General features: G+C 46.6%; 1 protein-coding gene across 2 annotated transcripts in view; it reads right to left on the bottom strand.

Moving 5' to 3' along the window:
- The window catches only part of CACNA2D3 (calcium voltage-gated channel auxiliary subunit alpha2delta 3), a 768,096-nt gene that overhangs the window by 195,840 nt on the left and 559,958 nt on the right, over positions 1-12,298 (bottom strand). For both annotated transcript variants that reach the window (XM_081159441.1, XM_081159440.1), the window contains 3 exons: positions 10,985-11,056; positions 9,598-9,678; positions 454-528 (listed from right to left, as the gene is read on the bottom strand). In XM_081159441.1, the coding sequence (XP_081015567.1) occupies positions 454-528; positions 9,598-9,678; positions 10,985-11,056 (228 nt within the window). The remainder of the gene's footprint in view (positions 1-453; positions 529-9,597; positions 9,679-10,984; positions 11,057-12,298) is intronic.

Below are 12,298 nucleotides of genomic sequence, written 5' to 3' on the forward strand. Positions count from 1 at the left end.
TCAGGAGGTGCTGGGTGTAGGCAGAATTTGGGGGCCAATTCTATCATAATGAATTTCCAGGGATCCTCCTGGGACTAATTTGTTGTGTCAAATGTAACTTGCAAAAAGTCAGTCTTGGGGTCGAGAGTGAGACAATTTGTTATATAAAGATGCCCACTGCGATGTGTTTCAAACTGTCTAAAGTTAAAAAAAAAAAAAATTCCATATACTGGCAGCTGTGAAATAAATAAATAAATGCACATAGATGTATGTGGATTTATATATAAAAGCATGAGAGTAACTGCATCTATCCAACATTGTTTACTTATTAACTGGCAAAAACAACCTTTGGGAGACAATATGATGAATTCAGCTTTTAATGTGAAAACTGCTACAAAGTGTCATCACTGCAGAACTGAAGAAAATCTCTTAAAATCATAAAAGGAGAAACACAGAAATAAGTATTCCTCTTACCAGTGGCCTGAGTTCTGGGTGCGTCAGGATATATCCATTATTTGTGATTGCAAAGGCATAGCCGTGAATCCCCAACTGTAAGGGGAAGCGAGAGAGAAACCTTCATTAGCTTGCTCCCTGGTGGGTTCACAAAGCATAAAGCAGCCCGGCGTTTAGCAATTTACAGCTTAAACTTGGCATTCATAACCCTTATCAGCACAATATTTCATTAAAATGAATGCGAGGCGCTGATCCTTGACATTTGGTGGAAATGAAGACCTGTCACAGGATCAGCTCAGCAAACAGCACCATTTAAAATGTCACATCCCTACATTGGCATCAAAGGCTTTACTTTGATTTATGTAAAACAAAAACAATTACTTTTTTTTTTTTTAAAAAAAAAGAAAGTGGCTAATATTTCTGGAAGACCCTGAGTCCAAGGGAATGGAATTTTATTGACCTGAGTGTCTTCTCTCTATCCTTGACAAGGGAAGAGGTGACCTCATTTTGATTCACATCTAGGCTGCCTACAATTCTGCATCCATAGGGGCCACCTCAAGCACGCACTCTCCTAGGCAGTCATTTTTTATAATTCTTCAAGGGTAGAAGTGAGCCCCCCCCAACCCAGCCTATAGAGGAGCCTGCCAACCCCTTTCAGATCCTTTTGTCTTTAAATTGTGAGGCTGCCAAGCTTTTCCATGCCTGCTTCCATCGACACAAAGCCTGGGTAATTTTCTATGCAGAGCTTCACTTAATTTATGTTTTCTGACTAAATGGGACTATGGGAAATAGTTTGAGAGCAATGAAATGTTTTATTAGCTTTAAAAAGTATGTAATCAAATTTAACACTGCACTTATTTAAATAATAATCCTGGCTTTTTGACAATATTTCTATTACACAGTTGACTGCACCCATTGGCTACAATAAATTTACCTACAAATCATTCATGTATTAAAATGGCCTCTGGCATAAAACCCATACTGATCTCTCTCTCTCTGAAGAGAGAAAATGTAACCCACTTTTGCCAGAGCAGTAAAAGGGGAGAGGAAAAAAAAATCCTCTATTTTTTTCGGATGAGTTATTTCATAGTTCAGAGCTCTCACTGTTACTTTTCTTTAGAATTCTCTGCCGATCACAGTCTTGAATATGATCCTATTAAATGATCCAGACAACGGAGTTTACAAACCAAGAATGACCCCATCTGCTTCTTCGCTTAACGTCGAGGTGATGTGAAACTAACTTCAGAGAATTTAACACTGGCAATTAAAAGTTTCCTTTGCATTATATAAAGCAAATGTGCACGTGGTCGTCAAGGGCAACAGGCATCCTCTCCTGCACTTACCTTGCACAGCAAGTTTTAATTACATTCTACTTGAGCCTAATGATAAAAGTATATTTCATTATGCTGCGAAAGATAAACCAGAGGTTTCCTATCCTTTGAGATGCATAACGTCTCTTTCATCTTGTCTCTTGGAAAAATGTCAGACACAGTCAACACTGCATTAATTACCATTATTATGTCCCAGTTTAAAACGAACCCGAGGGGTCAAAACGGACTTGGAGAGTCTGACTTTTTCCATTAAAGGCAAAAGTGGTATTTCATTGGAAATTCGAGCTAAAAATCAGACCAAACAAATGATATGGTAAGCTAATGTATTCAGTGCCTTCCAATGTACATCACTTCAGTTCTTGGTTCGCTTGTAGGAAGTAATACTCACAAGAAGACAAAGCTCCTTGCACAGGCTCCCTTAACGCTCTCCACTTTCCCTGTACGGCACGTGTCAAAATGATAGTAACCAATTATTTGTGGGTTTGACGATACATTACCAAGGCGTTAGTCAGGGGCTTTGATGACTCAATGCCTGTCTCCCTACGAGTTCCAGGATGGCCAAGGTCATGCCAGGTGTGGAGGGGTGGATGGGATGGAGGGAAGGGGAGAAGGGAAACCAGAAACAGTAAAAGGAGGAGGCAGGGAAACCATAACACACGTTGAATTGAGCACGGATTCTACAAAGCTAATCTAAACCCTGCTTTCTCCCCCGGGGTGCAGAGGCTGAGCTGACCGCCCCACCCAACGTCCTCCACTCCACTCACCCTTTACCTGTGACCTCTGCTTCCTGGTGGCCCAGCCGACTAGACTAGAATGTGCCCCCCTCCCCAAGATGGCACCAGAACTCCCTTCCCCACCGTTGCCAGTGGCCTCCTAATTACCAAACTCTATAGACAGCGCTCTCTGGAATCTTCCTGGAGGCGGTACTGCCCCCTTCCTTTTCCACTGTATTTCCTCAGCTCCCAGGGCCCATACTCCTGGGTCTCCTTTCCACAGGACCTCATCCCCCAGGCACCGCTCAAGCACCCACTGTGCCTCAGCTTCTCTCCTAGGGCGCTTGTCTGCTTCAGCTCTCTCCCAATAATCTTCAGCAACCACCTGGATGCTGTCATCTCCACTTCTGAGCTCCAGCCCCGGCCTCTCCCCTCAGTGGCAGATCTAAGCACCCAGCTACGTGCCGGTCTTTCTACCCGAATATCCCTCAGGCAACTGGATATCACCCCTGGTCATCACGGTGGCTCTTCCTGCCCTTCTTGCTCCATGGTGGCACCACCGCCCACCCTGATGCCCACATTAGAAATTAAAGCATCGTCCTTAGGCTTGTTTCTCTCTTTCATCTTCAACTTCTTGACCCAAGTCATCACTAATTTTTATTCCCGAAATTACTCACATTCAAGTCTGCTTCTCCACACTTCCTTCCATGAAGATTGAATGTAATAGATTTCCACCTCAAAGTGGAAACCTGCCTTTCTGCCTCAAAACTTGGCCGCAACCAAGTCACTCTAAGACTGGTCAAAGCCAAAGGTAACTCTGGCCCTGTTGCTCCCCTGAGTAAAACCCACTGAAGACCTCTTCATGTGGAAGATGAAATCCGGTGTCCATCAGGTCTCCCTGGGGACTGGTCCCTACCTAGGCCCCCAGCCCTGCCTCCTTCCACTCACTGCCTCTCGAGGCGCATGGCACTGACACAACCCCCTGCAGCTTCTTCTCCTTCCTAGACCTTCACTCCCGCAGTGCTAGTGGCCTACAGCACCACTCCTCCCTGTCTCCCCCTAGCTAATTCTCACCACGCTGTAGCTCAGCCTCAGGATCATTGCCTATTAAAAGTCTCTCCTGACCTTCCCCATTATTTCCTTCTTTCCATAGCATGTTTCCACAAAACCCTGATAATTTCTCCATTCCTACCTTGACCTTTATGCATGAAACTCCCCTTACTTTTCTGCCTCCCAACACTAGCTGGTTCTCTTTCCTTCCCCTGCCTGTTCTAGATAAGACACTGCCTCCCCATGAGAATGGGTTCTTTGTGGGGCAGGAGCCGTGCTACTCATCTTTGATTTCTGCAAGCCCTGGCATTATGTCGGGCACATGGCAGGTGCTCCGGTTAAGGTCTGTGTGTACTTAAGAGGCTCTTCACTTTTTACCCAAATATTATCTAGTTCATCTTTAAAGTCTAAACGAAAGTTAATATTAGAATTGAGCCGAAACAGAGAAGCTGACTTGCGATGGCAGGTGCACACTCAGTCTTCCTCAAGCTGCTCCTGAGAAAGTCTTCCTGACATTCAGAAACTATCTGGTGAAAGGCCTCCCCAGGAGAACAGTCCGGGAAAATAAGATCACGATGTTTGCTGGTTGGTGGGTGACGTATGGATGTAACCTAATGTAGATGTAAGAAGAGAAACTCGGAGCAAATCTCCAAACACATTCTGTGGGTGAATCTCTCAGAAAACCAAAAGCTTGTAATAGGACAATGTCCAGCATTTGTTTTTGGCCACAACTCAATAAACTGATGAAATCTCTAATTTTTATTTCATCTGAAATAGAACCCGTCCTCCTGTCCATTCCAATGAGCATCCCGCGGAGTAATAGAGAACAGATCGGACACACGCGGTCCAGTGCTTGGGGCTGCCAAGGGGGCCTCGGTCCTGAAGCAGCTCTCCTGGAGGCCTGAGCCTCTGGTCCCACGGCCGGGAAGGCAGCACCTCCTGTCCAAGTGCAGGGGCTTTGGGCTAATGAAGTGAACCCAATTATAAAATGACTTGTTACCTTAACAGAGGTGGTGGGGTCCGGAAATTATTGCCTGGGTGTCTGGAATTCTTAATAAAAATTACAGGAAGTCTGATTGCCTTGTGGGAAAACCTATGAAGCTAAGGGGAAAGAAAGAATTCTATCTTCTGGGAAAACCCCAAGAGCCAAGAGCTGACTCATCTTTACAAGGTGTTAATCAGGACGGGAAGGTGTGATCCGCACTCGGCTCCCCCGAGCTCTCCTCTCCTCTCCTGGATGAGAGGCTGCTCCGCCGTGGCCGGGCCTGGCCTGGCTGCCATGCACACCTCCTCCCAAGGTGTTTTGTGGGAACCAGAGGAGGAACAACTGAGGTGTACTTGTGTCCTACCTGTGTCTCCAGGGCCCTGGGACAGCATAAAACAGAAGTGCCCATATTTCAGGCACTGTTGGTAAATTTCCTGCGGCTGATCTTCCTCTATTCTCCTGTTACACTTTGTTTCATTCATCTTTTACTAACTTATGTTGAGAACGTTACTTCGAGTTTCCTCAAGCAAAAATGGGGCCCGTTGTACCCACTCCATGGGAGCCTAACAAGGATTCAATGAGAACAGCCCATGTAAAACATTTTTACCATGCCACACGGTAAAAGTTTAAGAAGTGTTCCATTGTTTATTTTATTTAAACTATTATTGTTAATATTTTAACTATTATTTAAACTATGGTTATTATTATTTGTCATTTATTGTTCTTAATGGCTTTAGGGTAGTAAATGGCAGGTAAAATCACGGCTTACTAGCTGTGAAACTTGGCGAGGTAGTCCACCTTCTGTGCCTCAGTTTCTTTAGCTGTAACATGAGGGCCACAGCAGTGTCTGCCTATTGTTTAGTGAGATAGTGTGCTAAAGAGCGTAGCACCTTTCCTGGCAGAGGGAGCTTTGAGAAATACACTCATAGGGTAATCCTTATCAGTTTCCTATTATGCTCAGAGTTTCTTGATTTACTGGGCATCTGCCAAGTAAGGGGTCCTGGATTTGAGTTTCTACATCTTCTCAGATGAAATAAGAGGTTTAACAATTGTCTGGAAACATTCCCTCAAGGTGGGTGCCCTTCCTTAAACAGTAAGCCAGCGATTCTGGGCATCTAGGTCTGGGGATCCAATAAAATTATCTTTAGGAAGCTCAAATCTCTCCCTCAATCTTTGGCTCTCGGTCTCTGGGGATCTGCACAGTTTCCAGCACTTGCTTATGTGGGTTTGGATCAACCAGCTGTCCTAACCTCAACTGTAAAAGCCTTGGTGGGGGATGTGGCTGGTTGTCAGGGCCCCCCGGTGGCAGTATGAAGGAGGCCTTTGTCATCTCAATAAACCCAAGTAAGACAGTTCTTTGCTAAGGAGGCACATTCTGTGGGCCTGGACACCTGATTTCAGCTTAGAGTTCATTTCCTCTTTGTGATGCAAGTGGCTTTCTTTCTAATTTGATCTAAATGGCATCAGTGTATGGGAATAGACAGGCCTTGCTTGCTCATTTTTCTAGGGGTGGAGCAGGTGCTAAGGACCCAATAGGAAGTGCTGGGGAAAAGCCAGACCCTCTGGGGACTCTGAGAAACCTGGACTGACAGGTGGAGGTGCAATGTGGGCTTATGGGTGGTGGTGATGGCACCGATGCTGGGAACTGAGGGGAGCCCCAGAGGCAGGGTGCCCAGGACTGCAGGATGAACAAATCCCATGAGCCTCATTTCTCAGCTCTCTGTCATGTTCCCATAGACTGTTTTGCTTTCTTAGGAAAAACAGAATGTAGAACAAGATCATTTTAAAATGGCATAAGGGCCTGGTATTAAACATTAAACTTATAAGCCAGAACCACTTAGTGAGAGTGAGCCCTTTCCAATTCCTCCCATCCTTCCAAATATATCTCTATCTATCTATCATCTATCTATCTATCATCTATCTATCTATCTATCTATCTATCTATCTATCTATCTATCTATCATCTATCTATCATCTATCTATCTATCTAATCTATCTGTTTCTATTTAGTACCTTTAGCACTTGCCTTTAATACTACCTTAAAAAAGAGACAACAGACTTCAAGCTCAGGACCCTGGATTATCAAGCAATCACCTATTACTATTATTTTGTTTTTATGATTTTTTTTTACAATTACCCTCTATAATGGCAAATAACACTGGCTTTTCTTTTAAAATGGTGCTATGGAGTTTCCTATTAAAACTGAGCTAAGTGAAGAAACTTCTGAGTTTATGTACAAGGGAAGTGTTAAGTAAATAACGGTACAGATGGTCTATGAGCGCGGCAACAAATCATGCAGTGGCAGGCGAACGGCTGGGATCTCCTCTAAGCACGTGGTTAGGAGTCACACAGGCCTGGCTGAGATCACACCCACCCCTTCCTCCTTACGTGGCCTGCACTCTGTGGACACTCGCCCGTGAAGCCGGGTCTCCTGTGAGTGGAAGGGATACAGCGGCACAGCCCTCACCTGAGGACTTGCTAACGTGGCCTGGGGAACGCACTTTCCACAGCACCGCGTTCTCAGCCACTGTCATCTGCTACTATTGCACCAGGAGGCACCTTGTCTCCTACCACAAGGCAATGCTTTTTTAACAGCCTTTTTTCTGCACCTCTCCTTTTGCATTTGACCCTCTAAGGTGAGATCTGATCATTTTGGCTGCAGCCATCCGTTCAGCTGACTTGCTTGGACAAGAGTTTGCTGTGACATCCTGTAACTAGCTGATCTATTCTCTTGCTCTTACCCCAACCCTCTGTCAAAAGGTAGGCCTGTGCTTTCATCAAACTTAAGAATCCTGCCTAAAACATGTGACCTTGGATCATAAGCCTTTCCCCATGCCTTTCAAAGTTCTTGGAAAACCCCATTTTTAAAGGTGGCGAGGATCCCAGAGTGTGGCTGCCTCGTCATTCTCTTGGGCATTCTAGGTTAGCAAAGGCCCCGCGGACGTGAAGCCACAGGTGCCTGCATCTGGGATGCGAAGGCCGTCAGCAGCTCTATGCAGGCGGCAGCCCACGTTGGAGAGGGCCGTGGGTACCAAGAGTCTGCGTGTCACAACTGTCCCCTTGACCACTGTGCTGCCGATTAATGACAACGGTCAATGCTTCAGGCAAGTCTACAAGCAGGTTCTATCACTGCTGGACAGAGGAGGAGCTGAGAGGCCGATCCACACCCAGCTCCTGGGCAATGGAGGCAGGGCCCTGTGCGTGTCGGCCTCCAGAACCTTCAGCGCTGCCTTCCTCTGCTTTTCTCCCGCTGCGGGCCTGGAAGGCCCAGGGGCCCCTCACAACTGTGGTCAAGCGGGCTCAGCATGGAAGGAGGTGGTAGGGAAGGGGCCCTGCTGGCCAGGCAACTACCCAATATTCCTGGCTGAAAAAGCCTGCCTCCGTCCAAATGGGGGCAAAGAAAGCCCTTGTCAGTCTATGAATGGGCACGAAAGGGAGACGGGCGAGCCAGTGTGCTCGGTGCTGGGAAGAGGGGCAGGTCTGGGTTCGACCCTTGTGCAGTCAGGGGAACCGTGTGGGCTCAGTGAACACCTCTTAGGACCAGGAGCGCGGGCCACTGTGGCCCTGTCCCGCCCTCCCACGCTCAGGCGCAGTTCCCCTTGGCTGTGACGGGCTTGAGGACCTTGCCTCCCCAGCCTTTGACTTGCTCTTCTGAGGAGCCCCCACGAGGCAACAGACGAGAGTTTTCTGCGTAGGGCTCAAGGAGCTGGGCCATCTTTTAAAAAGGTGAGCCCAGCCACGTCACTCCCCTGGCTACTCTGTGTTTCAGAGAGCAGTGTGAGCACATCTCCACTGTGACTGCACATGGCAGGCTGAGGTTAGAAGGGGTAATTAAGAAGAGCAGTGAGTCCGTTTACATTTAAAAAGACCTGCTCGGAGCTGTGTGGGCAGCACAGAGCCCAGGCAGTGTGTGTGGAGGTAAGTAGAGGGCTATGGTCAGGACAGCGCTGCTCTAAAGGAAGTGGGTGTCAAGTCTGACCCACGGAAACCAGGCTCCTGGTGCGTCAATGCTCTAATTCCATTAAAGTGTTTATTTAATCACGGCAGCACACCTCGAGCAGCCAGAGAACAGAAATACCAGTTAATCTTATCCCCATGGATCCCCAGATGTCTACTGCCACCACATCACCTTCATAGTCACTGGGCACCCTCTCCAGCCAGCCGGGAGGCAGTGCCGTTGGTCAGCTGCAGGTGGGAGCTTGGGTTGTGTCCACCTGCCCCAGACAGGCAGGCACCAGTCCACAGACCGCTGGGAAGTCGTGTGGGAGACAGGGTGCTTTTCTCATGGGAACTGGAGTGGGGCTGGCTGAGGGTGGCACTGGGGCTATGAGAGCCCCTCCATCCCCAAGTGTAGATGAACTAAATAAATCGAAGGAGTAGTGCTGGGGGCAGAGTGCTGGGCATACAGCATGGCATGACTCCTCTCTCCCTGATGCAGGGCTGGCCTCATGTGCAAAGCTGGGCTCTCGCCTTTGCACACCCTTTCTGAATCCCTTCCATCTAGTGTTCCTACTCCAGGGGCCCCTGCCTTTCAATGCCCCTCGTGTTGTTCTAACTGCCCAAAGCAGTGGCCTAGCAAGGCCTGCTTTATCTCTGTTCCAAAATCACCTACTTCATTCTCTCAATTATGCCCAAAGTTTAAAAAGCCATACGACGCTTTTAGGCCATGACTTTTAATTTAGCATTAGGAAAGGAATATTAATGTATAGCCCATCACCTTCCAAAACAGAGGGAATACTCTTTCCTACAGTCAGCGACCATTTTTCTCTGTGCCTCACTGGGCTTCTACTAAGAAGTAACAGATTTTAGAGGGTCCTCAGACTGGGGTGAGTCCCGACTGGCTTAGGAGACCATCAGAGAAGTTAGACCTGTGTCAACCTGCATAGACTTGTGTAGACTCTACTGGCCCATGTGAACCTGGGTAGGCATGCATAGACCTATCCAGATCTTCCCCCTACCCCCGAAACAGAGCCTTCCAGACAGAGAAAAGAAAGCCTTTTTACTTTGTGTTTTAATAGTTACTATGGCAGATTGTGAAATTATCTTGAACATTTGGCCCTTGATTATTAAGTAAGCAATGTGTTACCTTGTATTTGGGGATGGTCTTCAGAAGTTCTTTCACTGGGACATCTGTGCCAACCACGCCTAGCAGAATGCCTTTCGACCTCTGTTGAAAACAAACATTAAACAATAGCAATAGTAAGTTGATTTGGAAGAAAAACTAGAACCTTATGAGAAGCCACATACCATAGGTCACCATCTGGTGCTTTCTTCAAAATGATAGAGATTGGAGGTTAACTAATATCTCCAAGAGGAACCCTTTTCTGTTCCCCATCCCCCAACCCAAATGCTACTAGATAAGCATGGCAGCTTCTCAGGCCAAACATTAACAGCTACAACTCTCAACACACACTCATACTAAGACACCCTAATTCTCCTCTCTGTCCTGAAAATGAAGAATTGATGTGCAGAAGCACTAAAGTTTCAGCAGCTAAGGACTGTGATCATTAATCAGTTTCTCTTATGGAAGCTTTCTACAGGAAAGACTTATAGTGTGTTAACTGCTTTCTCAATTTACACTACCATCTGGTGCCCAGGAGAGAGAGACTAAATAGCCAGAGAAAGAAGAAATAACCCTAAGATTGTTAGCAGCCAGTTGGAACCAAGAACTGAAGTGAAGGAATAGGCCTTCGGGGTCCCAGTTTCCAAGGGCAATGTGATGCGCTGAAACTTTCTGATGTCAGAAATGCCTTCCGGAAGAAGATACAAACTGCTACTGTCCGCTGTTTCCCCCAAATTCAAGTTCACCCAGAACCTCAGAATGTGATCTTGTTTGGAAATAGGGTCTTAGCAGGTGTAATTAGTTAAGGATCTCGAGGTGAAATCATCCTGGATTTAGGATGGGCCTTATATCCAAGGACTGGTGTCTTTCTAAGAGGAGAGGACAGGAAGACAGGAGAGAACATGTGAAAACTGATGCAAAGATTGGACTTATGCTGCCGTAAACCAAGGGAAGTCTGGGGCCACGCAAGGACTCTCCCCTTGAGCCTTCAGGGGAAGCATGGCCCTGCTGACACCTTGATTTTTTTGGACTTCTAGCCTCCTAAACTATAAGAATAAACTTCTTGGCTTTAAGCCACCCCATTCGTGGAACTTTGATACCACAGCCCTAGGACACTAATACGAGGCTGGCAGCTATCAGTGGAGACTGGTCATACACCATAATCAAGGATTCTGTCTGGGGTTTTCTTTCCTCTGGCCATTTAACAATTAAATGGTGGGAAAGTGTTGCCCCCTGTAAAATGGTGCTGCCTGAATTCCTCTCATCTGTGCTTGATTTCATGATTCCAACAGTGAGGGAAAATTACACACCCTCTCTCCTTAAAATGAAATAAATAAATGAAGGTCACCAGAGCTTGAGTCAGAAAACAACCCTCCTGGCAACAAGCAGTGGGCACAGTCACTGTACTCACGGTTTCGTTCTGCTTACTAAACACGGGCATGGCGACTGTGGTCATGAGGACAAGGCCCTGATCATCAGCAAGCTGGATGGAGAGAGAAAAGCCGGTTACCTGAGACTGACCTGGAAACTGCAGGGCTGGAGGCCATCCCCCTCGGCTGTCCCTCCTCTGAGGACCAGGGGCAGTTGGGAGTGGACCACTGCCCACTCAAGCCTCTCGCCCAGGAGGAGGTGCAGGGTCTTTATTTGCAGATGAGTATCCCTGTCCCTGGCTCCAGCTGATCTGTTCACAGCATTCAGTCATTTGGGTTCAAATAAAGCCTCTTGGTCTTAACGATTTATTTTAATAACGCAGATCAATTTTATAATTTTACTTTGCAGACATTTATGTCCAATATGTGTGATGTTAATGGTTCTCTGTATTCTGAAAATTGATCAGAAAGCATGAATGTAAGGGGTTTTAGAATTGCCTCTGCTGGAAACAATGGAATCTGGAAGCATTTACTCTCTCTCCCCAATGTGGTCAAGTCAAGACCCTTTTGGACTTCTACAGATCTTTGCACACCAGTCCCAGATGAAAAACAAACAAAACAAAAACAGAAAATAGCTTGATCATCTGATCCCTAAAATCACTGCTAAGAAGCTAAACATTTCTCCTGAAACAACAGCCCTTGAAAGGTGGCACGGAACACACTCTGTGGCCCTCTGACTTGCACACAAATGCACTGAGACCCGCCCGCACATCTACTTCTCACAAAGTGTTGGGAACCAGATGGGAACCCCTACTCTGCCCCCAATAACAAATGGGGAAACAGAGTCCTGGACCACAGTAGGCTTTGGGCCAAGACAAACCTGGTTGTAATTCTTAGCTTGAATCTTTATTAACTGCATTAGCTAAGCCTCCATGTCCTCAGATAAAATAATGCCAATTATTCTACAGTATTGTTGCCATGCAGATAAAATGTAAAACAGCCCAGCATGGTACCTGGCATATGAAGGTGCTTGAAAGGATGCCAGTTCTTTCCCCTGCCTCCTAGCCCACAAGGCTAGTAAGTAGCAGAGTCCAAAATGAGATCAAGGTGTGTGGCACTGCTGATAGGAACCAAAATTGGCATGGCAAGTCCGGTAGGAGGAGGAAACTTCCTGGCTTCATAGCCCATTCAAGCCTCCACCGAGACGATTTGTGAAGGAGACTCCACTACCTTCAGTCTAGAGAGTTTTCTGATGTATGGGCACCTCTCCATAGCTTTAATTCCATAGCAAAATCAGGTAAGGCTTCCCAGTCTTCTAGGGAAGAGGCATTATAAAAAGAATATCCTAAAATCTA

The sequence above is a fragment of the Miniopterus schreibersii genome (genome assembly GCF_964146895.1).
Source record: "Miniopterus schreibersii genome assembly, chromosome: 15".
Lineage (NCBI taxonomy): Eukaryota > Metazoa > Chordata > Mammalia > Chiroptera > Miniopteridae > Miniopterus > Miniopterus schreibersii.